The sequence below is a fragment of the Gymnogyps californianus genome, chromosome 7 (genome assembly GCF_018139145.2).
Source record: "Gymnogyps californianus isolate 813 chromosome 7, ASM1813914v2, whole genome shotgun sequence".
Classification (NCBI taxonomy): Eukaryota; Metazoa; Chordata; class Aves; order Accipitriformes; family Cathartidae; genus Gymnogyps; species Gymnogyps californianus.
Window position 1 is genome coordinate 4,121,342 of NC_059477.1, and position 26,192 is coordinate 4,147,533.

Below are 26,192 nucleotides of genomic sequence, written 5' to 3' on the forward strand. Positions count from 1 at the left end.
TCAGCTTGCCCTAACAAACCTGAAACTGTCTCCGGAGTTTGCTGCTGTCTACAAGAACAGCAGTGACGCTTTTCCAAGGAGCTGTCATGCATCGTCCGGTCTCTGCAGTTTTCTCTGAGTTTCCTTTCCGAATTAAACCTTGTCTCCGAGCTGGAAAACTCTTGGGTAGAGGAGGAGGTGAGAGCTCTGACTGCTGTCACGGAGGGGCTGCTGCAGAGTAACGCCTCCTGCCCCATCCCAGTCCAAGATGTGGGTGGTGTGGTCCCATCTCAGCTTTTGAACATGCTCATTCCTTTCATGTTGAATGAAGCAGTACTGAACTCTTGAATTTCTCTGACAGCTTAGCAGCCTGGAATAACCTGTCCACGCTCTTCAGTGTGGCACAGGATGAGCTCCACATGAACAACCTGCTGCAGAGACTCCAAGGCGCCTTCAGCCTCACCAACTGGAGTTATTACTCAAGCGTCTGGGATGTGGTTGACAGTTTCCTAAACACCAAAAGGAATCTAACCGAAGCAGCTGCCTTTGCAAAGTTGTTGGAAGCAGTGGCAAACAAATCTGCCAACGATGTGTCAGCTCTAGAAATAACAGAAGCCAGTCGCTACATTCTCAAGAGGCTGAACTTCTCTGATCTGCTAAATGAATTCAATATAAATTCCAGTTCGGCCTTTATCTCCAACAAAACTAGTTTTGACAGAGTGATTGATATTGTTGCTCATCACTTCATTGTCATGGCAGAAACCCTGTACAACAAGACCCTACCTTGGACTCAGAGTGACCAAACTCTGTCACCAACCAGTCTGATCACACGGTGAGTTTGCTTTTTGGGTATTGTAATTGCATTTATGGGTAGTGACCACCATTCTCATTCCAGCGTGAGAAGTATGTAATTTTCTTCCAGTGGAGCAACTTAAGCCTGAAATCACCATAATTTAGGACACTAGGTGTAATGTGGGTTAAATTGAAGAGGAGGAAATTTCTCCTTGAACTTAATGTACAGCTAAAACTGAGACATTCAAAAATTTTCTGTGTTGGCAAGTATCAGTTCACAGTGGAAGCAGAGTCCTGTAGGAGGCTTGCCACCAGTGGTAAACTCTTTGGAAACCCCTTCTTTGTGGTATGAATCTCTAATTTTTGATTCTCAGTCTCCCCTAGGCGTGCCTTTCCATCTATATCTTGCATGCACAGTGAACCTCTCAAGTGTGTTTTCTTATACATACGGTTTGAGAATGAATGACAACTTTGGGAGATAACAGCAAAAATAATTGATGAAATAAAATTGGGAGGATACCCACTTAGGAGGTGTCATGGGAGACACATGGCTTCATCTGGAATTCTTATTTACACTGCCAAGGAACAGCATCTACACAGCTGACAGGTTGCTCACTAATATACCTTGTTTCTGAAAGAGAAGCTGATTTAAAATCCTATCTTATTTTTCAGATTTCTGTTTTTAGAATTTGAAAACACCATCTTACAGGTGACAGTGAATAACAGCTATAACCCTTACCTGATGTGTTTAATAAATGTCACTGAAGTTGAAGACAGCAAATTGACAGGTGATCATGATTTCATTAATGTTGTGGGACCTCAGCTGGAATACATTGTGCCTGTCTTTTCAAAGTGTTTTGTGTAATGGTGGGAAGGAATGGTGCTACATGTTTTCATCTGCTGGCAATTAACTGGAGCTGTGAGACCTCGGGAAGCCAGACTCCTTTTTGTTTGAGTTATGTCACATTGCAGATACAAGTTTTCCATCCAACTCTATCCAAAAGGCACGTGTACTCTTCACTGTGATGTGATGACAGGTTGCTGACACTCAGATAAAGAAATCTTACAAATAGAAACCTATATTCCTTTCACAGCTTTATGTACCCATAAGATGACAGGAGTTATTTTTGAGAGTTAACATGGTATTTCACATAGATATTCATCGTATGAGCTTATTGTAAAACCTGAGAGGTTTATCTGCTCGCAGTACAGAGATATCACATGTGCTTGGAAGGGCACTGTCAGAAATCCTGTTACCAGTGTGGGGTGGATTTCTTTAGGACCAGAGCACCTACTCAGACTGGATCCATTATAATCCAGATTACAACCTAGGTCTTGGTCTGTCATTTCAGAGGTCCTGAGCCATGTGAATTTGGTGGAAAATAGCAATGCTCAGTAGGCCTCAGAATAAAAGTGCCGATATTCCCATCTGCAAAGTTTCTGCAAGTCTGGTGTTTTTGACTCAAGTAACTTTTGTTTTCTTCCTTGCACAGAAAACAACACGCTGCTTTTGAAGCAAGCTCATCTGAAAAAGAACCCTTTTATGCAAAATAATACCTCTGAGAAACATTCATCCATACCAGAGCTCCTGAAGCTAAAAGTGAGTCTGCTTAAAATGCTGACTTGAAGGACATCCCGCAGTGATACATGAATGTGCAGTAGAGGTTTTGAAAAACAGCATGTGGAATAAAAGTTTCTTAAAAGAACAGCTGATAAAAACTAGGACTGCAACTCTGCTTTCTGCTTGCTGCCTGTATTTAAAGGTCACCATTAAACTGGGCTGAGGAACTCGTTCTTATATGAGTCTCTACCCAGCGTACACCCATTTTTCTGCAAAGGTAGAGGTGTTCCTATCCTCCCAGTCTGTTGGATAGAATGGCTTCTGTTTTCCAGCAGCCATTCCAAAAGGATGAGCACTGCATAGGTTGCCAGTGACAGCATATTCCTCGTAAATCAGTGCACCGGTAGTTTTAAAGTTCAGTACATTGAGACTTAGCAAAGCAGCTTGCAGAGCCGAGGTCGTTCTGGGATGCCTCAGCTTCATTTGAGAAGTATGTACGGAGGAGTTCTCGAAGGCACAAGTAGCAGGTAGATACCTCTGCCCTGCTGAAAATCAGTGGAATTGTGCATACCCAATTGGCAGTTATAAGCCAACTAACTTAGTTACCGCTATGCCTAAGGAGCTATACCAACACCAGTGTGGCTGGAGTCCCAAGTCCCCATGTGCTGCCTTAGCCCTAGATGTCTCACAACACCATAATGGTTTCTGAGATTAAGCACCTAAGCAATATTGATTCATGGATTTCCCTCACCAGCTTTGGATTTGGCAATGCCTCATTTGGATAAAATGCTTCTTACACCATACATACGTGACTGCACTAATGGCATGCATGCACTTTATTCTATTTCTCCATATGAGAATTAAAGTCTTTTTAAAAAAAGGTAACAGTATGCAGTGTTGTTGCTGCTTAATATATCTGTAACAACAACACGATCAGCATCAGTGTGACGGGTACTTATAGGCACAAAACAGAAAACAGTTCTTGCCATAAGAGCCTGATAATGTAAATAATGATGTCAGACAAGAGGGAAGCCCATAATAGCAGAGTAGGCAAAGGACTATAATTTTACACAGGTTGGCAGATGCGGAAGTCCTGACTTCTGGCCAACTCCGTTTCATATGCTGTAGCAGAGATGACCAGGTGGTATCTGAAAGGCTACACGTGTTGCACAAGGTAGATTTATTTGGTCTCTGGGAAGATTAATTGGTCAACAGGTAAGTCCAAATGGAGTATTGCTGTGTATGCCTGTTGGACAGCGGAAATGATATGTTAAGGCCTGCAAGGTTTATTAGGTCCTGTGCAATGTTGTGTAGCCAGGTCTGCTACAAACTCATGTAGGAATGATTGTTAGGAACTGTTCTATTGGAGACCTTTTGAATGAAGTAAAAAGATATATTAAAATCTTAATCCTAAAGAAAAATGGAAAGAGGCAGCTAGACTCTTTAAAACTTGCCTTTTAGAATTCTGTCATCTAACTGGTGTTTGTGCATTTGTCTTCCTTTTCAAAATTTCCTTTGAAGATATCTCGCCTCCAGGATCTGACAACACTTCTTTGTGACTATGAGAGCTTTAAGTCAATACAGCATATTTGCCATCTCCCTAATGTTAGCTTTGGAGAACTGTGTGAACAAAGTCAATCTCGTGAGCAGCTCCTCCGCACTATTGAACTGAGCAATCAAGTTGTGACCAATGTACTGAATCACAGAAGAATCTCCCAAGAGCTTCAAAATATACTGATTGGGGATGCCATGAACATCCAGACACAAATGAAGTGGTGAGGCTCTCCCTCTGAGTTAGACTGCTTTAGTCTTCTATTTATGAAATGATGAAATGGCTTCTTGCCTTCTCTTCATATTCCCAATTTTGTTGGTTGTTTTGTTTTTCCAATTTAGGTTTCAAGAAAATGTACCAGAAATTGCTTTCTTTCAAGAGATTCCTCAATATATGACTACTTTGAATTCCATGTTGAACATCACTGAGAATTTAACGGATTCTAGCAAGCAAGGTAGTTTTCTGTATTTACTTTACAATGTTGGTAAACGTCATCACTGGTACTATACTTTCTGCTGGAAATCCCAAGACTTGCTTAGCTGCCAGGAAGAAGTGATATTAATGAAATAACCATACACCATGTCCTTGGGATGCTTTAGGGTAATTCTAGAGCCTGTTCTAGACCACCCTTTGTTTTCTGTACAGCCCAAATAGTCCTATGTGCTGAAAGTCCCAAGTCTTTGTATTTGAGCAACTTTTGCTATCACTAGACCTGTCAACTTCAGTCCACAAATCAGACTGTAAAACCTAGGAAACATGACTGTATTTTGCAAGTTTGGTTTGTATTTTGCAAGTTTGGTACATACAGCGATGTACTGCACTTCCATCTTTTACCTAAAGTCCTCCCTGTGTGCTTGAGACTGCTGTATGTCTGGAGAAAGCTGTTACATCAGTTGTTCTTGGATTGTTCTTTACAGAAAAGTTAAGAGATGTGTTTAAAAATGTGGACCAGCTCAAAGAGGATCTCAAAACCACAACAGGAATGTCCACAGCCGGTATTGATGCTCTTCTGGAAGCATCTCTCCCGGAAAACAGCAGTCAGGTAAGTTTGCTGTCATCCTGGTGGGAGATCTTGTTGCTTTCTACCTCTCACACCATTAAAACCAGAATTTGTTAGTGAATGCAGCTAAGCAGATCGCTGCATGCGTGACAGCACAGAGAGAAGTAGATGATCCCATAGGGATAGACAGCATAGCGTGTTACGGATCAAAATAGCCATCAGAAATGCAGTCAGAGCAGTCATTGACGTCAGTTCGGCCATTGGAGACCACAAGCCGTATGGTGTCTTTGGCTGTCGCCAGTAGCTGGTAAGCAGCCATGCACTGCCTGGTGAGTGACTGCTCCGATCCAGAGCAAGGGCACAATTCACTGTAACAGACTAATGAGGAGTGAGTGGAGTCCTTGGTGGGGTCCTCAGCGCTGAGAAGTTGTTGCAGTCCAGATGGAAAAGCACACTTCTAACCACTACTCGTGAGAGCACTCAGGGTCCAAAAATAGCCTCCCATAATGAGAGATGAGCTTGCCTTCCTCAGCCTCCTGCACAAGCAGAGCTCCAGATGCTTTTCCCCTTCCCAACCATCTTGTCTGGACTGAGCCCCAAAGAGCATGCTCTTTTCCAAACTTCACATGCATCAGTCAATGGGAAATTGAAGCCACAAAAGCTTTTACTACTGTGCAAGCTGGGCAGTAAAACACAATCCTTAGGATTTGTCCCTTGGAGCAGGAGTAATGGGTAGGCATTTTCTGGTTCTCAGGGTTGAAATATGACACTGTGGAAAGAACAACAGCAAGGCAAGATGAATCCATGCATACTGGAACGAGTAGTCTACCCCCTAACAAATCTTTTCTTCCTTTGTGCATACACAGCTCATTTCTCGGATCCTCCAGCTGGAGTCTTGTAGCGTCCATCCTGCTGACCCACAGCTGCAAATAGTAGCGGAGGAGTTCTGCAATCTCTCTCTTTCAGAGAGGACGCGTGAGATGTACATCTTGGGCGTCACTCTGTTACGACACTTAGACATTTACAATTTCTTATACAAGGTTAGTGCTGGATTTGTAGAGTGCTTTCTGTAGTCTTTGCTGCATGTAGTGGCTGAAAGGTCATAAAATATCATTGCAGTGGCCAGAAGCTATGCTGATTTACACAAGCCAAAGATCAGGCTTTGCTCATGCAGTAATTTTTATTGCATATCCATACTGTGACAGTGTGGATATAAATGAGGATCCCAGCTGGTGTAAACCAGCAAACCTCATTTAAAGGCATTGGACCTACTCTAAATGCCTCCCTGTCTGCTAGTATCGTTTATATGCTGTCACAACCTCTTGAACATTCCCAGCTGAGTTCAGGCTTCCCAAAAATAAGGCACTGGACTAAATTTTTTTATTCCTTGAAAAGGGAAGCCCAGAAAAAGTCCTGTAAAATATATTTTCCCAATCTAGTTGGCACTGCCAAGTTACTAAATGATTCCAATATCCCAGGCACACAACTATGTAAACAGCATGTAAAAATACCATTCATGGAGAAGTGCGTATTGAATACATATTTAAAAATGCTACAGAAGCAATCCTGGGGAGAAAAAGTTATTAAATGAGAATGGCGATGAATTTGGCTCAGGTCAAAAGTCACTCATAGTGTTTGACATCTATGTTGTGCGAAATGCTACCTCTTAGAGACTCAGATTATATCCGAGCCAATATCTGATACACATTTCCCAACTGTAGGTGTTTGGAAACATGCACTGTTCAGAATATGTAATATTCAGGGAAGCGGTTTGCAAAAGCGCTTGGGGATTTAGGAATACAAATTCCATTAATTTCCCATGGGACATACGCTTCCTAAGCCTCCTAACAGTTTTGAAAATCCCACAATCTTTGTCTTGGAATTAACACAATATGGGCGTGTACATGCATGTGCGCACAGATTCTTCCTAATCGTAATTGATTTCCTTCCTGCCTCTTGTAGATGTTTTTCCCTAAGGAACTTCAGAAACCCGTGGACAAGATGTTAGGCCTTCTGACAAAAATGAAATATTTCAGACACCAGGTTGAATCTGGCGTTGATCCATTGCTACAAGCTATTCATTCACTGAAAAAGCTCCGGCAGTCTAGAAATGTGCCACTGACTAAGGTACGTGTAGGCTGCACGTGCTTTGGAGGCAAAACACCCCTGGAACAGTTTCCACAGGAATTTCTTACCCTAGAAGCCAAAGGTGCATTACATCATAGATTACTGATTCTCTTTTAAAGCAGCGGTGTCCTAGGAAGAATCTCTATCAAACTTATATGTTACCTTCCTGGGAGAGCTTTGATTTGGAGCAGTGGGACGATCATGCGCTCATGACGGGGGGGACACTAGGAACACGTGCAGTGGGAGGGACACTAGGAAGAAAAATGCAGGGGATAAACAACTGTCTTGAAGGAGAGTAGACTTCCAACAAAATATACCGGTGTACTGGAAGAGGTCAGCTTGTGAAAGCAACTGGAGAACTGCCCACAAAAGGCTATCCAAAACCACGTAAGTCAACAGCAAAAATTTACTCTAGCTTTAGTGTGCATTAGAACACACCCAAAGCCTCAAGACGGCCCAAAACATTCAGTACAAACCCAGTCCTGCTCCGACAGCTGCAGTAACTTCAGGTTGCACTAACTTCGTCCAGCACTGGATCCAGTCCCTCTCTGATCCGTAGTCAGTGACAGGATAGATCACAGGAATCGTTTCTAGTAATCACTTTACCTGTGCATTGCAGAACCACGTGCAGTCATGGACTAGATGGGGATAGGGGATGTACACATCTGTGTGACAAATTCTGTCTTGTAACCCAGGGTATATATGTGTCACCAGGCACACATTATAGGCAATTCCCACATTGGATCTCATACCTGGAAATGAATTTCCCACCTCTGTCGTAGCAGAGGTTAGCCATAAAAGCATGATTTCTGTAGAAAGTCCCTTTTTTGTAGAGACAAGCTTCTCATAAGAAAGCAGTGTAAAAATGTTCAATCCTTGCCTTCGAATTCTGTTATTTCTTTTTCCTCCCAGAATGGGATGCTTTTAGCATGCAGGATTTATTTGCGTTTTGTCTTTTCTGCAGGCATTATTTAAACCAAACAACTTTAGGATAACACGTGGCACATTTAAGTCCATGTCAAAAGTTCTCTGCAACCAGGAGATCACACCCCTGTTTTTTGAGTCCTTGCTTCCAGATTTTGGAGACCCTGTAAGCAACAGTTCTTCTGTGGAAGATGTCTATGTCCAGAAGATGATGAGGAAATATGGGATTCCTCATGACTCCAGTAAGTCTGGCTTTTTCTTAAGGCAAAAACATTTCAGAGCCAAACTTTACTGTTTCCAGAGACATCCAGTGCTGAGCTGTTCCCCTGTATGTCTCTGGAGGGCTGTAAGTGCTCATAATTTATGCTAGCTGAAGATCTACACTGCCCTAATTATTGGTGGTTTATTTCCATAAATGTTAAAAGGAAAACAGCTTATGTAGCAGAGCAGTGCTTGACACTGCACTGTTTCCCATTTGTTGATGATCCGGTCTTAGGGCTTGACAGGTCACTGCTTTTTCTTGATGTGTAGTTTTTCCAACTGAACTGACATTATTAGCTCCTCTGAGTTCAGGAAACTCCATTTAACCTTCAAGCAGAGAATCTTGACTCGAACAATGAGACTCTTGTCGTCTTGAGTTCAGCAACAGGAGATCATGGGGGTGGATTGCTTTTGTCAAGACACATTATATCAGTCAGTGAAGAGGGCCCTGAAGTCATTCACCAGACACAGCAACAAACTGGGTAGATGGGAAAAAATACACTGGTAGCTTTCTCATGTCTGGTCTATTTGTGCTCTGTGCAATTTGTTTGCTTTTCTCCCCTTGCAGCACCGTTTTGCTTATCCTTTTACCTGGACCTGGTCAAGACCCCAACTGGAGCTTTAATTTGGTCTTTTTTAAAACCAATGGTGCTTGGGAAGATCCTTTATACACCAGATACCCTAGAAACTCGAGCAATCATGGGAAAGGTATGGCTCTGTTTACAGTACATCAGGATATGCCCACTCAAAAGGATTGTAATTTTTCTAGCACGGGCTTGTTTCTTTGAGAAGCAGAAGTCTATTTTCTGACTGTTTGGAGTATTAGTCAAATTATCTTTTCCTAGTTGCATTGCTGGTCATAGAGTCATCTTTTGTCTTTGAATGAATCTTACCTCCAAAAAATTGCTGTTGGTCTAATATTTATAATATGATTTTTTTAAGGCATTCAGTTTATGAAGTTTCACCCCCATATTTTCAGCCAGTAGTAGAGAGATGTCTCCCAGGACAAATGCTATAACCAGTACTTGTTGGCAAGCAGACCAGTGGTAGAAGGAAAGCTGATATCCCAAGACATGCTCCAAATGTCACATATGAGGCCAATTTTTGAGTACTTGCATCCAAATTCAGTGTGTTAAGGGGCATTTTGTCAGTGATAGGGTGCTAAGAAAAATCCTAAGGAAACCAAATTTGATCTTAGCTGTTTTATTGATTTATTTATTCTTTAAAAGCTGTAAGGTGATGAATAAATGAATCCTTATATGTTGTGGGCTTTTTTATAGTCTAATGCAACCCTGAAGCAGATGGCTGATCTAGCCCTGAAGTCCCAGGAGTGGTTGGACAAGTCTCCCATCATCATGAATTCACTGGCTAAGTTAAACCAGACAGTTCCGATGATCAAGGTATGAGATCCTACCTCCCCTGTCTCTCTCACAAGAGGGAATTGGGAGGATGGATTTCTTCACTGAAATAAACTGGAGTTCCAGGGACCTCAGGGACATCTTAGGTCAGCTGGGGAGACCCTTCTCAGGCTTTTGTCCTGGACTTCACAGTTTCTGTGCCTGCCTGCCTGTTCCCGTAACAGAAATAATCCTGACGCACCTTTCCATGCAAATCCTCTTTCTGAAATGATCTGTTTGTAATATGCTCCCTGACATTGGCCATGCTGAGGCCTGCTGGAGGGCTAAGATGAGCCGGGAACGCTCTTCAGTTTGTAAATTAACTTTCTGCTTGATGGAGTGATCCAGCCAGCCAAGACCAGGCAAGAAATGACTTTTTCAGAAAGTGAAATAGTATCTATAATAAGCAGGTAGCTCTGGGTACACACATAAGAGCTAGAAGATGTCTTTGTACCTCAGTGAATGTGAATTAAATTTCTTTTTCCCCTCCTAAGGAGCCTAGCCTTGCTTGGATACAGAAAGCAGTAGGCTGTAATGTTTCACATACTTGCTTCCTGTTCTCTGCAGCAAAAATTGTCTCCTTTTCTTACAAAACTATGAAAATGAGATCTCTGGAACCCTAAAGCATTAGAAGTTAATTTCAGTGGCTGGAATTCATTGTAATTTCCATGGCACTGAGAGAAAATCCAGAGTGGAATATGCAAAAGTGAAATGAAGTATTCTCTGCTGACTGCACTCATTGGTGGAATAATAAACTATTCAGCCAAACAAAAATCTGTCTACCGGTCTCCAAGCTAAATTTTGGTCGCCTACCCATTGTGCTCTGGCTGTGTTCACAGGACCTAAAACAGACACAAGTGAAACTTACTGCACATTTAGAATAACAAAGATTATCCACGATTTTTCCGCGGGACTCTAGTGCCTCATGGAGACTCAATAGGCATCCTGTCTTGACTCTAAGAAACACTAGCGTGTACTTACAGGGCTCTGTGTGACGTTTTCATTGCTAACATCTCCCCATCCTGATACAGAGTGAAATATGGAAGGTCAGGAAAGGAGTAGGAGGGGGTTGTACAAATGCTCAGTGAAGGCAGCTGGTCTGTTGTATTTTAGAAATACACTGAATAAGCTCAAGGGGCTTCTAGTCAAACTGATGCTTTTTCTTTTTGCTTGTTGATAGAACACCCTTCAGAATCCCTTTGTGCAGGTTTTTATCAAGCTGATGGTGGATTTGGATGCGGCTGAACTGCTGAGTCAAATAAACGAACTGGGTAAGTTGTTCCACCACATGTGTTGCCCTCCTATTTGCGCTTCAGGTCTGGGAGCCCCAGAGTCATCAAACTGTAGCCATGCTCTGCTACGGCTCTTCTCTGGTCAGTATCGGATGCTTTAGTGCAAGGCAATCTCAGCTGTGATTCAAAAATCTTGTGGCCTATGGGAAAAGACTCTTAGAAAGCAAAGGGCTTGTATGAAGAGATGTTTCTCGGGAGTGTTGAAGGGATAGTAGGATGGGAATCTCTGCAGCTGAGTGTGGCCACTGGAGGACACTGTTTAGCCATCATTATCACTTCAAATGAGCTACCTGGGACTCTCCTGGGAAATGTGGAGAGCTCATCTGCATCACATCAGGGTTCAACTTAAAAGTTTTCCAGAGCAGAAAAGCAAGGGATCAGATAAAGGTACCCAGACTGATGAAGCCAGAGGCACCATTACAGGAGATGCTCTGCTGGAATTTGCTGTTCTCTGGTGGTCTTGCATGGTCCTTCAAGGCAAGAGTTGCTGATCTGCATTTTGGGAATCATCAGCTAACAGCAGTGGTGGATACCTCCCCTGTTAGTGCACAGCACAGGGATCACAGTCCCTTCCTAGCTGCTCTTATTGTCCCTACCCGCTTTTTCAATGAGCGGCCATACATGTCAACATCAATCTGGGTTATGCCAGCAAAACCCAGCATAAACGAAGAGTGGTTGTAGTCTGTTGCAGTCAGAAGGATATTTACATACTGTTCGTGATGACCCTTGTGTTATTTCATGAGTAGCATCTCCTGTCTTAACTCCCCATGAAATCATCACGCCTGCAGCAGCTGTTCCATATTAGTTACACTGCATTATGCACTCACCTTTTAAAACAGCCAGGAGACAGCAGCGTCTTTATTAAACTGCATTATCAGGTTTAGTACACACATCAGCAGAACAGACATAACTTTTCCTTGATGTGCTTGGATAAAGCACATTCTCCCCTGAGACAGAGCAGCTCAACAGATGAGTTGATTACATCAAAAACGATAAGATGTGGAATGAATGGTGAGTATCATATGCGAGTCTAAAACCTCACTTCTGATTTGGGATGGCTGTCACATCCCATTGCTGGCATCCTCCCAAAGGCAAACTCACGAGTGTATTACAAATGATTAACATAAAAATTGGGTCAACAACATGCCTTCATTGCACTGCTAAGTGCAGAAATGTATTGTACACTTAATGTTGAGTATGATGGGGTTTTTTCTTCTTTTCTGGTGTCAGTGTAAAGAGCGGAATGATGTGTTGGATTTTTTGCTATGTGTAGTGATGCTACTGGTTTTGTTTGTGTCTTTTTTTTTTTTTTTCCCCCAGATGATATTCGGCTGGAATTACAGAACAACGCTGACATTGTCGATCAGCTGAATACGTTAGCTACCCTTGCTGTAAATGTGTCCTCCTGTGTCTCATTTAATCGCATTCAGGCAGTCAGAAACTTAGAGGAAATGGAAATGGTGGCTAAAGAGCTCTTTCTGAAGAACGAGCTTTTCGCAAGTATGTGGCAGTCTCGAGTGCCCCTGTAAATTAAAGTTAGCCTGGTACAGGGTGGGAGTCCAGCATAAGAAGTTTGGCTTTCCACCAGCAACTGTTGCGGTCACAGCTCCCACCACACAGCAGTCAATTTTCACCTGGTGTGTGTGGGACCTGCATACTCAGACCTCCTTATGGCAGCATTATACACTCTCCTTTTTATACCTCCTTTTCTCATACACTTCTGCTGTCTGTATACAAAGCCTTTGGTCAACTGGTGTTTTCTCTAGGTTAATTTTCAGTTTGAACAAAACTTCACTGCCCTTAGGAGATCTTCATGACAGCTGCCTTCTTTCAGGCCCCCATGGGAAATGATGCTTTAATTGAGAAAGATATAATAGAACCATTTAGGTTGGAAAAGACCTTTAAGATCATCGAGTCCAAATACGAGACAATTCAATATATTAGAACGTCATAAGCTCTTGAGATGTTCCAGCCAAACACTGCAATATTATATTTGGTCTTCTCAGTCACACTTTTCACATTTGTGGATCACATTGCAGCTTCAGATCAGATGACAGAGAGGGGCAGGGGGGAGTACAGAATAGGACCTTATATTAATTTGAATGATACAAATGTGTCTTAATTTTTAAAGAATGCCCAATATCTCCTCAATTAGGATTTACTTTAAGTCCTGTGACCTGTTTGGTTTTATACCTCATAATTGAGGGGTAGCTAGAAACTTTTTCTTTTCTTGGAACTTCAGACCCTAATAATACTTGTCTATTCCCATAACAGCAGTTTTCTTCCATGTTTGTCCTCCATTCCATTGTATGCTTTATATATGGAATAATCAGGAAAAATATTCTGGAGAGAAAAACTTCTGTGGTATGCCTCTACTCAAACAGACATTTTAAAGGAAAAAAAGTCCTGTCTGCCAAACTGTATCTACAGCATGCCATTTCCTAACAGGAACTTGCAAAGCTTTTATATTCTTAGACGTCTCAGCTTTGCAGGAATTTGTGTGGGCACAAAAATATGTGTATAGGTCGTGAACAATTTTCAACATAGTGTTCCTGAGGTTTTTGTCTTACAGCACCACTATTTGAGCTCTATTGATAGAGTACCTTTGGGCAAGTGTGCTGAGTCCCATACCTAACAGATATCTGACAGTCCATGTTAACAGCAAGATTTTTCCAAATACAGCTGGTTGTTTTGAGGGCCTTTGGTTTTTGAATGCTTAGTGGGAAAAGATTTAAAGGTTCTGGGGGTGTATTTCGCACCCAGAATCATTGGTCACATTTGAAAGTAGGAGTAGCTGCAGTGATGTATAGTTTCCACTGCTAGATCCTCGATAAGCAGCCTACTCATCTGAGCATTATTTGTACAGCAAAGAAATGAAATGATGGATTGTAATGTAGAAAAGGCTTACAAAAATGAGGAGTTCCTGCGTATCTGTGTGTACTGCTCCCTGTGCTGTGGACTCTGAAGGAAAGCCTTTTCCCTTTCTTTTCCAAGGTATCATTTTCAAGCTGCCTTCAAGCCGTAGCAGCCCTGGACGCTCAGTTTATGGGGACTTGGCCCTCCCTCCTGTGCTCAACTACACCATCCGAATGAGCAGCAGGATCACGCAAACCACCAACAGAATAAGGGAGCGCATCTGGACAGTGGGCCCGCACAATTCCACCTCGCAGAGCCAGATTTACAGCCGGGCGTTTATTTATATCCAGGACAGCATTGAAAGAGCCATTATTGAGTTACAGACTGGCAAGAATCCAGAGGAAATAGCTGTTCAAGTCCAGGCCATGCCTTACCCCTGCTACAATAAGGATATGTAAGTTTGTGTGGCTTTTGTCTCCGTGCTTTGTGTAAGCTCATCTTGTCTGACTGGTGGAGTTCACCAGCTGCGCTGGTCTCCTTAATACCATGTTCGCATGGCCTAGAAATAATTTCATTTTGTGTTTTGTTTGGTTTTTTTTTCCCAAGGCTCTGAACAAAAGAGGGAATTTTGGACTCTAGTATAAATGGTCTATGTTTAGTTTGCCTAATCTTTTGTTTTCAGTGCTCTGTATGTACCTGAATTGTCAAGGGTAACTATAGGTTTTACAGCAGGTAAAATTTGCTGTCCTTATTTTACTACACATGGTGGAACTGAGACTGGGGTTGGCAGGACTTGGGTTAAATATGAGTGTTGGCTTGTTCTGCAGGTGTTTACATGCAGACAATGCAGCAGAACTCAGAAAAGGTATTTATTGGGCAAAAAAAGGTCCCTAGGTTTATGAGCTTTGTTCCTAGAGGTTGCTATCCAGCTGTGGTATTTGTTATTCATTCCAGTGATTCTAGCTAATGTTTCATGTACAGTGAATAGTTCTCAATACAGGTGCCTCTCAGATGCTTTAAGAAGGATAAGAGGGAAGATGAAATTGTACCATTCATCTCTGCAATAATGAGGGAGGACAGAGAAGCTTTCGATGTGCTGAGTTGCCAGGGTTAACAGCCTGTTATACAGAACAGTGCAGCATGAACTGTGTGTGGACCAGAATAAGTTTTGAATGGTGGAGCAGATCAAAAAGTTTTGGATCATCTTCCTTTCCACTCATCTTGAGCCAGATCTGCAGCTAGTATAAACTGCATCTCTGCCAAATGCAATAGAGAGTAGTGAATCTATCACAGCTGAGGACCTGCCCCTCTGGCAAGGCAATTTTGGTCTGCATTGGAAAGCTGGCAACGTGGTACTTCCTCAGAGTTACTACCCTGACCGCAGCTGGTGGCCAAACTAAGTAGAAAACACACAGGGAAGGGATTTCAATGTCCATCAGAAAGCACTGAAGGATGTTCAGCAAACAGTATTGGTAGGTTGGATGGTCACTCCACACTGACATGAGGGTCTCCCTTGGACCGAAAGTACAGACTAGACCTAGGAGTTCTTTCTGTTGAAAAGCCTGCGTGTCTACTGCATGAGCTAAAATATTATCTGGGAGTTATAGCTATAGAAGCTATAGCAGACCCATTAATCTCCTGTGTCAGCCTGTCACTGAAGAGAACTGGGGACCTATAATCTCTTCTCAAGGTAACAGCATGCAAAGTGGCTGCAAGCATGCAGGCAGTAAGCATTCAAACCAAGCGTCAACTTCTTGCAGCAAATACGTGGATTATTGCTGTGAGATGATAGTTTTGTACAATGATTAGCTGGCTGCTGGAGGCATTTACTACAGTGCTATCTGCTCCTTTTCTTGTTCTTGGGCTGCTGAGAAAACCGCTTGCCTTTGGGTTTCCCTCCCCAGCCCAGGTTCAGAGGGACATGAGTTTGCTCAATTATTAAAATACCTAAAGGCTTTGGATTAGCATCCAGTAGAAGTCATCATAAAATGACTGTTTATCGATTGTTATCACATAGTTACCATCCTGTAGGGAATATATATACCAGTACACAGAAGGTGTTCGAAATGCTGAATTTTTAATAGCCTAGAGATCACACATAAGGTGGTAGCCAAAAAACCCCAAGCAACAAAGAACTAGTAGAGCTACGGAAATGTCTTTTCATTGTTCTTTATAAATATGGCTTCATTTGCATGGAAGCATTTCCTGAAAGCGCTGGTTTATGGGAAACTTTCAGCTTTACAGGTGAAAAAAATTAAAAACAAATTAATCATATTAATTTCATACTATTATTGTACATTAAATTTTTTCCAGGAATAACACTGGTTATTTTTTTTAAGCCAGGTTTAGAAATGAGGGAGAAAAGCATAAGCCCTGTAGATAAAATGAAGTGAATCTCCTGCTATAAAAACTTGCTTTCCATCACAAAAGGAGAAATTTACTGTTGGCCATTGTTGTCTTTTTTTCTGCACACATTTGGCGCAGGAAAAATGTTTTAACTAAAGTGAGGAGCCAAGAATTGTGAAGCCCACGTTGTAGACCTGGATCTGCAATACCTGTCCCGTGGGGTAATAGGACAGACCCTCTGAGGGGAAGCACCTGTATCCAAACTCTGGCACCAGGAAATATGGCCTGATAACAAAATTTGGCCATTATATCTATTAACAGAACTGGGAATTGTGGCTGGCTTCTGTGATGTTTCAAAATGGGATGCCCCCCATCAGAGAGCCAGGAGATGCCACTGCCCATGGCGGTTCCTGCTCCTGCCAGTGGTGCTGCTGAGCAAAACTTCCAGAATGCGTCTGGCAATCCCTCTGTAATTTAAAAAAAGGAAAAAGATTTTGAACAGTCAGGAGTTTCATGAATAGAAAATCCGATGCAATGGCAAAATAGCCTTTTTTGTAATTATTAATTATACTCCACGGTTTGAAATATAAGCATGTCTTTTCCTGTGCCAAAGTATTATTCTGAAAAATATATTCTGTATAAAGCCTTAATCCCCAGAACATTTCGTATTCAGCTAAAGCCTGCATTTGCCTTTTTCAGGTTCTTAACCAGCGTGACCTACTCTCTCCCATTTGCTCTGATGGCTGCCTGGGTGCTGTTTATAGCTGATTTTGTTAAAACACTTGTTCAAGAGAAAGATCTGAGGCTTTATGAGGTATGGTGAAACTTTCTGGGGCATGCAAAATTATCAACAGATTTTCCTTATTAGTGGGTAGTATATCTCATGTGCAATATTAAATGGAGCAAAACAAGCATTAAGGAAAATAATATTCCAAATACCTATTGTTTGACCTGCAGTGTTTGAATTCTGGCATTGTAACCAAGCTCAAAACCATAGAAATGCAGGGCATTTGCCCTTCAAGTGGTGAGAATATTGCTTTGCAGTTCTGAACACTGGAAACATGGGGACCTCACAAAATTACAAGTTTTCTGAAGATTTAAAGCTCTCTAAAAATTGACTTTGAGTCATACCTACTGGGGACAAAGACATGAAAAGTGACTTATTTCCTATCCTTGAAGTTATTATACTTAATATTTCAGAAGGTGCTACATATTACATCAGCTCCTCTGAAATGAAGTTCTTCATTCAGGTTGCCTCTTGGAAAAGAAATGACATTGAGACATAGGGAATTTATTAATTCAGGTTTTCAGTGTGAACACCGTCAACAGAGATGAGCAGCAAAGAACTTTTGTAAAACTAAGCTTCAGCAAGCAACAAAAGCTCAAGCGGATTTGTTTTTTATCCGATACCATGGAAACAAATACTGACTCACCAAAAACATTTCCAAGAAAGGGCACTCTATGAACTGTGATGAGATTGAAAATGAGTGAACCCCAGTGGCTAGCTGACAGCCCCTTACTCTAGTTTAGGGAACCCAATTTCACTGTCTTTAAGAACCAGGGTGTTGGTAATCTTTTTAGGTGTGTAATAATCTACAACAAGACACCAGCACACCTGTAGTTTCTTTTGAATTTATCAGTACAAATTTACAGTTTTATACAAGTCTTGTGGACTTGATCATCAGCTAATATAAATTAATATTGCTTCCTTATAACCATGGTAATTTAGCTATTACTTGTTGTCTTGGGGTTGTGTGAGAAATGGTTTGGTTTCAAAGATACTTAAGAGCTTTTACGCTCAAGCCACTGGATCAATTAGCATTATTTTAAAAAATAACCAAAATGCTTTAGAAAAGTTACAAATCTAAGGGCAGAAGTTGCTTTGGAGCTTGTGGGCTGCGACGCTTCATACTTGCAGATCCTGTCTGTGCTGTTCTTTTGCAATAGACTGCTTTGCAAACCTAGGGCATTCCAGAAATGTGAATGCATGGTTTCTCCCTGGTTATCAACATGCAGTATGCCAGAGTATGAAAGAGCATGGTTTGGCTGCATGCCCTGTCCAGAAACTGAAAAAAGAAATGGTTCGATATCAGCAGAAAGATCTCTTAATAAACAGTTGTCCTTTGTGATTCTTTTTTTCACCTTTCTCTCTGTAGTACATGAAAATGATGGGTGTTAATGCCAGCAGCCATTTCATCGCCTGGTTCATAGAGTGCGCCATCTTCCTTCTAATTACTGTCACCTTCCTCATCATTGTTCTGAAAGTGGGTGACATCCTTCCCAAAACAAACACAGCGCTCCTGTTCCTGTACCTTATGGACTACAGCCTGTCCATCATAGCCATGAGCTACTTCATCAGTGTTTTCTTCAATAACACCAACATAGCAGCCTTGGTGGGCAGTCTCGTGTACATCCTCACCTTCTTCCCCTTCATCGTGTTGCTTGTCATCGAGAATCATTTGAGCTTCTCTGTGAAGAGCCTACTGGTAAGTTCTGCTTTTCAATGACAGGGACCATGTGTGTGGAAGCAGACACTCACCTTCAATAAACTTCAGCTCTTATAGCTTGCGTCAGAAATATATGTGAGTTGGGTCCCTTTCTAAATTCCATCAGTGGGTGTTTACAGGTACGACAGCACGACAGGAGAGTTGGTCGTGGCCTGTTTGAGGGAGACCTGGAATTAGTTGTGTCCCATGACTGAAAGCAGTACTTGTGGAATTTCAGTGAGTTCCCACCTGCCAGCTGAATCAGAGTAGCTTTAGCTATGTACTTTGCCCTTTTGAATTGCAAAGCAAAAGCACTGTGAAAAATGAGTCTGTCTCAGTAAGGAGTTTAGGTAGCAGGGCCATGAGGGAGGGCTGGCTCTGCTCATTGCTGGCTCTGCTCATCCTTTAGTTTCACGGATCTCAAATTCCTAGCCATGGAAATAGATGTAAAGCCTTGTTTCTTACCACGGGTAGAAATAGGGTAGGTATTAGGTTCCAGAAGTCAGCCTGTATTTCAAAAGCCTAAAATAAAGCCCTGTATGAGAGATGAAGTTGGGTCCTGGGTGTGGAAGCAGAAGGCAGGCAGGCTCTAAGGAGACATTACAGCCCATCACCAGAAGCGTTACCCATCATAAGCCTGGTCCAGTATTCTTTGTGACTGTTGGAAGAAGAAACCCACTAATTTTTCTGGCTACTGGACCAAGCCAGTGAGGTACCTGATTGGTTGACTGACTTGATTTCCCTTTGAGACTAATTCATAAGTTGTTTTCAATTTTGTTTATTCCACAGAGTCTGTTGTCTCCAACTGCGTTCAGTTATGCAAGTCAATACATTGCTCGATACGAGGCACAGGGCATAGGTATGTTTCTTGTAGACAAAACCAGGCTTTGAGCCCCCATGGTTGTGACATTTCATTAACTAATATGAATTCTGTTTGTATTTCTGTTTTCCTTTCTGCAGGTCTGCAGTGGGACAACATGTATAAGTCCCCAATGATTGGAGACAACACTTCCTTTGGCTGGATGTGCTGGCTCATTCTGATAGACTCTTTCATTTACTTCATCCTGGGATGGTATATAAGGAATGTTTTCCCAGGTAAGGATAGAAGGCATTGAGGCTGGCCCTGTACTGTCTCTTTTGGAAAACAATGAATATGACGCTGACTGATTCCATGGTTCAGGCAGTAAGACAGTCTGCACACACAGGATACCTCTGTTTCTAGATCAAAGGGAGCATAACTTTGTAGATGTCAGAGTATTAATGAAACTGAGACAGAGTGGAGCAAGGAGAATTAGGGTTCCTCTGCTTATCACATGGGTAGAGGGGTCTCCTGAAGAAGCTGAAGCCAAGGACATGGAAGGATGTGTTTGCAGTCTGCTCGGTGAAAATGAGAACAGAGCATGGTAGCCTGCGTTTGTCAGTTGAGTGATTTTGTGTTGTGTTACTTATATCATTTGATTTCAAAAAGTAATTCCTGCCTTGGGCAAGAGCCAGTACATTTGTCTTTTGCTTTTCTTCCCCACCTAATGAAGGAGTCCACTGGCATACGGAAATCTACCCAGTGGAAAATGTAAAGTACTCATGCCCTCCAGCTACGAAGTTACTCAGAATAACAAATTAGTGAATGCTTCCTATTGTGTCAATCGGGCAAATTCTCTACAAGTATCAGTAGTACATGAGCACATCAAGAGGGGAGAGATCTTTGTGGAGTTTATTTTTGCTATTTTGAGTGCACCCCAATAGTGATACTTCCTCAGAAACAGATACCTGAATGAGATTCCTCTCCTTGCAGGTAGATACGGCATGGCTGCTCCCTGGTATTTCCCGTTGCTTCCATCTTACTGGGTTGATTACAACAGTTACCTCCCCTTCTGGAATGAGAAACGAAGAGGCCTTCTCTTCACCAAGCTGATGTTAAGGAAAGAAGCCACCCTCAACAATAAGATATGTATGTGAATGCTAGATGGGGTAGCGATACTAACTTACATTTTAGGTAAACAAAGCCAAATTTGTAAAGGGGCACCATACTCAGAAAGCGCATTTCTCTATTGATCCTTATTTTGTAGCACAGGAAAAATTGGAAGCTGTTATGTGAATGGAGATTTGGCTTTTAAATTATACTTGTTCTTCCTATTTGGTGTGGAAATTCAGTACTGATTTTCACATGCATATTTGTGTATGTTGTAATTGGGCAGTTGCCTTAGATGCATATATCTCAGTCTACAATGCTCTGTGTAGAAATACTTTTGTTTGTGCAAGCAAATACGGGTTTCCACTTGGCAAAAAGGATGTGTGCTTCTTTGTTCATCTCTTTAAATATTTAGCCTGTAAAATACTGTGAGATCGCACATAAAAGCTTGCTGATTCTACCTAACTGAAAATAACTCAATTTTGTTGTATGCCCTCTAATCTTCTGTGCTTGCTTAGTATAAATTAAGTTAGGTGCTCTGAAACATCTAAATATGAGACCTTTTCAAAAGTGATTAATGCTTATTGTCAGGAGTTACTAGAAGCTGCAGAAGTAAAAAGGAGAAATCCCAGGGAGCTCAAAGTGATACAGATCCTGTGAAATGTTCTCTACATTCCTAGCTGAAAGGCACCTACTTTCACTGTATTTTGTTTCTAAAAGCCCTGCTTATCTCTGAGGTGAAAAAAGTAGCACAAACGCCTGCTGCGGTGCAGTAACTATCCTCTGACCCTTCCTTTTGGTGTCAAAGGTGCCCCCCCGCCTCACCTGGAACCCGAGCCCACTGATCTCACCTTGGGAGTCTCCCTCCGTGGCATAACAAAGGTTTATGGATCCAAAGCTGCAGTGGACAACCTCAGCCTCAACTTCTACGAAGGGAATATCACTTCCCTGCTGGGACACAATGGAGCCGGGAAAACTACGACCATGTGCGTATCCTTTAAAGCTGCCTTTTTTGTATACTGTGGGGAATGATTGGGTGAACGAGAGAGCAAGTGGGGCTGTGCAGTGTTGGGAGACTGAATAAGATACTTTATTAGGCCAAATCTCTCTTGTAGTTTTATCTTGCTCATGGATGACCTCAGCAGTCTCTTCATCTATTAGAATTAAAAGTTCTTTTCTGCCTAGGAACAAGCTTTTTAATCTGGTAGGATACCTGTTATACACAGCACAGCAGCTGTTCTAACGTTTTGTTCCATGACTCTTTGGTGCCTGGGGTTAGGTTGTTCTGAAAGCTGTGGGTAGCTTGTGCACACACCAAAGCTGAAGTGATATTAGCAAGAAAGCTTAATAAAGGTATACTTCAGCTGTACAAACTCATGTGTTGGCTGGGATGGAATGGCAGTGGGTTAATACATTGGCCTTTCAGCCTTCCAGCCTTGCCATTTATAAATTATTATTTGAGTTGTTAGATAACAGCACTAAAACAGACCTGTAGAAGTGGATTTCTCCACTGATATATATGTACATCACTCTGAAAGCAACATTAAGCTGATAAATAGAAGCCTCAGAAGAGCCAAAAACAATAAGACAGATGTATGCTTCATCTCAGCTTATTATCAATTCACCTCATATCCTGTTTGCAAAGTGTAGGCAAAGGTGATATGCAGAAAAGTATAATAGCTTCTTGAAACTTGGGGCAGGCTTCAAATCCTGAGTAAGGTCACAAGTTACTTCTCTCCTTTTTAATGATGGTTAAAAGCCCCAGGAGAGAGAGAAGCTCTGGGAAGGTGAAGGGCAGTCTGAGAGACATCTTCTCCCTCTAGTCCCTGCAGGACAGCACCAAAAATGACCTATAATGTGCAAGTAGTTATTCTGAGCAGAGGGCGTTTGACTCAGGTCTGTTGGGTATTGCTAGGTAGGTAATTATTTGCTTGAACTAGATGAAAGTGCTGCCCACTGTAAGGTGTCTTGTCTGGAAGTCCTCTCCCATTTCTTGTTAATAATGGCAGTGAAATCAAGTTTCCATGCTGTGATGTGGTTAGTAAGATGAAGATGTGGTTTTTCAGTCTCTCTTGTGGTTAGCAATATGAGGCTGGCTGGATCCTGCAGACAAACCTCAAAGAATGAAGAGTAACTGCATTATATGAATTCCCAGTGATTAAATTGGAAGTCAAGGGCATTCATGAGTATTGATGTATGGGATATGCAATGGTCTGACTTAGGGAGAGGAAGGCTGAAGAAGATAAAAGTAAATGTGAAAGGTAGCCAGAGTTCAGTGTGTGAGCTTGGTACTTGCCCTCGCGTTCCCACAGAGGGTATGAGGATGTCGTTTGATGTTAATTGGCCACCGCTCTGCCAAAGTATGGTCAGACAGAAGAAGACGCAGTGGTCGGCGGTCTCTGGCTGGAAGCAGTGTGATGGTGATGTAAAGAAACTTTGAAAGTGATGATAGGTACAGGACCATGTGAAAAAATCACCTATGGCTTTCTCCTTTTTCTAACTTCCTTTTCTATTTATTTTTCCCTTTCAGATCTATTTTGACTGGGTTATTCCCTACATCTTCAGGTACTATCTTTGTGTATGGCAAAGACATCAGGACTGACCAGGAAGTTATCAGGAAGAACATGGGTGTGTGTATGCAGCACAACGTGCTCTTTAACTACCTCACCACAAAGGAACACCTGCTGCTCTATGGGTACATCAAAGTCCCTCACTGGAGTAAACAGGAGCTCTACCCAGAAGTGAAGAGGTATAAAAATAGCAGGATTGGAGAAGGGAGAGAGGGCTGTCAAAATTACTGTGTGATAGTGCCATTGCCACTGCAAAGCTCAAATGAATGGTTTTCAAGACTGTTGCAGATTCAGTGTAGAGTTCAAATAATGCCTTGGTCTGACTAGAGGAATATATTGATATCTGTGGCTGTAAGAAAACACTGTCTCTTCTCCAGGGGGTTTACAAGCTTCTGTGGCAATTCTTTGGAGAAGTACTTATAGGCCTAAGGGTCTAGTCCTTGCTGCTTTACAGTCTTCCCCAGAAAGATTTAATCAACCAGTCAGAAAGATGATGTCGGCTTTATTGGTTCTGCAGAGAAGTGAAGCAGCCAGAACATCCCAGGGAGTTTGGATCTTGGTGTTCTCAGTTGATGAGGTTGAGCCTTTAACCTTGACTTGTCAGATGGAAACTTTGAAAACATCCTAAAAAAATGCTTTAAATTAAAATCCCAGTGACTGAGCTACAGGGTGAATCATCTCCCCGCACTGTGACCATTCAGTAGAGCAGTCCATACTTGAGCAGTTTTTCATTTGCAGTTATGGGTTTTTTGGGTATTTTCAGATTCCCTGCTTTTAAAAGATGCCTGAAGGACAACCTTTGGGGGTTGTTTTTTCTTTGTTTTCAAGGACTTTGAAGGAGACTGGACTGTACAGCCATCGTCACAAGCTAGCTGGCTCCCTGTCCGGGGGGATGAAGAGGAAGTTATCTATAGCTATTGCTCTCCTGGGTGGATCAAGGGTGGTGATACTAGATGAGCCAACTACAGGGGTGGATCCATGCTCTCGGAGAAGTATTTGGGAAATTATCTCCAAGAATAAAAAAGGTACCGTGATGAGACAAGATGCTCCCCGGTGGCAAAGGTGATTCGTGTCACTTTTGCAAATATGGTATCAGTGGCTTTGAACTGTGGGTTTTGGAGACCACAGAGAACGAATTGTGGGAGACTGGGATTTTGCAGGGCCTCTGGGTGCATCCTAGTTGGTTTCTGTAAATTCACAGTGTCATTTGAAAAGTAACTTCACCGCAATACACAATTTACAATACAGTAACTTTCAGCTTCTCTCTAATGTTGCCTTTCATCCAATTTCACTAATAATTACAAAAAAGCGCAGTTGATTTTCACCTGATACTCTGTGTCCCCTCATTCAGCATAGCTTTCACCTGTCTCATGTAATCATGTGTGTTTATTCTGTGGTGGCTGACATCAGCTTTGTGTTTTCCAGGCAGAACCATCATTCTCTCAACACATCACTTGGATGAAGCAGAAGTTCTGAGTGACCGAATCGCCTTCCTAGAGCATGGAGGGCTCAAATGTTGTGGTTCGCCATTCTACCTCAAGGAAACATTTGGTGATGGATACCACCTGACACTCACGAAAAAGAAGGTTTGTGTCTGAGTTGGTCCTAAATTTTCAGCATCTTGGGTGGGAAACTGAATCAGTCGTATGACAGGAAGGAAGGAGGCACGTCATAGTGTCCCACAGAAATGAAGCATGCTGCAGAAGGTTCATCTCAGTCTTAGATGTCTGCAGTGGAACGGTTGTTCCAGTATACTTTCACTTTCATGGAATAATTTTTTTATGCAACCACTTTATGAGTGGGTGAAAGTAGGATGTGTTTTGGGTTGAAACCCTTGATTTTGGCCACACAGGTTCAAGAATATACTGGACTGTTTCCTTGGGCTGCCAGTAAGATCATTTTTTCATACACCTCAACCACTGCGATACCTGGGTTACAGTGCACTCTGCTCTCCGGCTTGCTCTGCCTGTCCCGTGCTGGAATTCACATACTTTTTTTATAACTAAGTTTCTTTCAGAAAGACAGCCTATATGGGGACTTCCCCAAAACACAGGAGTCTTAGCTCCAGCCCCTCTACACAAAGCCTTGCGGCTCTAATAGACAAGGCAGAGGTCTGAATTTGAGCCTCTTGTATCCCAGGTGCACGATGCAGTCCTTTTTATCCTCCCTGCCCCGCTTGGGCCTTCGCTCCCTTTCATGTCACATGAGCATGGTCACCACAGCAGGCACTACTGGGGACAGAGGCAGAGATTCTCCTGTTTGCAAGCCTTCATGGAGCTGAGCTAAAGCTCTCAGCAGCTTTGTCTCTGAAGGGGGGCCATCAAGGCTTGTTCAGGGATGCAGGCACTTACAGCTATATCGGCAGGAGCTGAGTCACAGATGCAAGGACGGTAGTGGTATCAAAGAACTATTGAGGATCTGGATGTGAGCGCGCTGCTTCTCGGTGAGAGATGCTAACAGAATGTGTGGCCCCCACTTCCCTCGAAGCAGAGGGAGGCTCTCCAGCAGGGCCACCGGACCAGCCTCCGTGGCCCTCAGAAAACAGGAATGTCAGTGCTCTGCTTTGAAAAAGAACAGGGTCTCCTTGAGGGTTAAAGGCAAGAGTGTGTGCAGAGTGTGAATTCTGGAGTTCAGAGAAATAAAGCAGATGGGAAGAGTCCATCGATAGTATCTGGCCTGAGGCAAAATGTTCTGCTTGCAAGGAGGGGGGAACTCTGCTCTTGATAGCGTTTATTACAGTGCTGTTGCTAGCCCCAGCACACAGAATAACGTGCAGATACCATAAGAGATCAGCCCCTCTTCCAAATTGCTGGCAGTATAGATAGAGAAAATGAAAAAAGACCCATGTGCAAGCCCCGTTTTTCATGGGAAGAAGAGTGTATTTGTGCTGACAACTAAGTTCAGGTGTCAGCTCTCTTGTGGCTAGGCTTTTTCTCTGTTGTACTGCAAACCCTCTAGCTAGTGCAAAGTGGTTGATGCAGCCCAATGCCAGTATCCCTGTAGACAGAGGGAGCCCAGCGAGGTCTTGGAAGGACCAAGATGGGCACAGTGCCACACCTCCCTCTTCAAGGGCCAGAAACCCACGTTCATCTCCTTTGGATATTTAACTTGAAATGTTGCATACTTGGACTGAGATCACC

The 26,192-nt window shown here is 42.5% G+C and overlaps 1 protein-coding gene across 1 annotated transcript in view; it reads left to right on the forward strand.

Moving 5' to 3' along the window:
• The window catches only part of ABCA12 (ATP binding cassette subfamily A member 12), an 87,738-nt gene that overhangs the window by 33,581 nt on the left and 27,965 nt on the right, over positions 1-26,192 (forward strand). Inside the window, 25 exon segments of the mRNA XM_050899927.1 lie at positions 3-62; positions 65-319; positions 322-811; positions 1,444-1,559; positions 2,265-2,371; positions 3,854-4,107; positions 4,226-4,338; positions 4,802-4,926; positions 5,751-5,924; positions 6,847-7,011; positions 7,976-8,177; positions 8,765-8,904; positions 9,477-9,596; positions 10,774-10,864; positions 12,206-12,385; positions 13,880-14,195; positions 16,787-16,901; positions 18,244-18,573; positions 19,363-19,432; positions 19,534-19,668; positions 20,366-20,521; positions 21,291-21,468; positions 23,013-23,231; positions 23,881-24,077; positions 24,478-24,638. Of these exon segments, the coding sequence (XP_050755884.1) occupies positions 3-62; positions 65-319; positions 322-811; positions 1,444-1,559; positions 2,265-2,371; positions 3,854-4,107; positions 4,226-4,338; positions 4,802-4,926; positions 5,751-5,924; positions 6,847-7,011; positions 7,976-8,177; positions 8,765-8,904; positions 9,477-9,596; positions 10,774-10,864; positions 12,206-12,385; positions 13,880-14,195; positions 16,787-16,901; positions 18,244-18,573; positions 19,363-19,432; positions 19,534-19,668; positions 20,366-20,521; positions 21,291-21,468; positions 23,013-23,231; positions 23,881-24,077; positions 24,478-24,638 (4,469 nt within the window).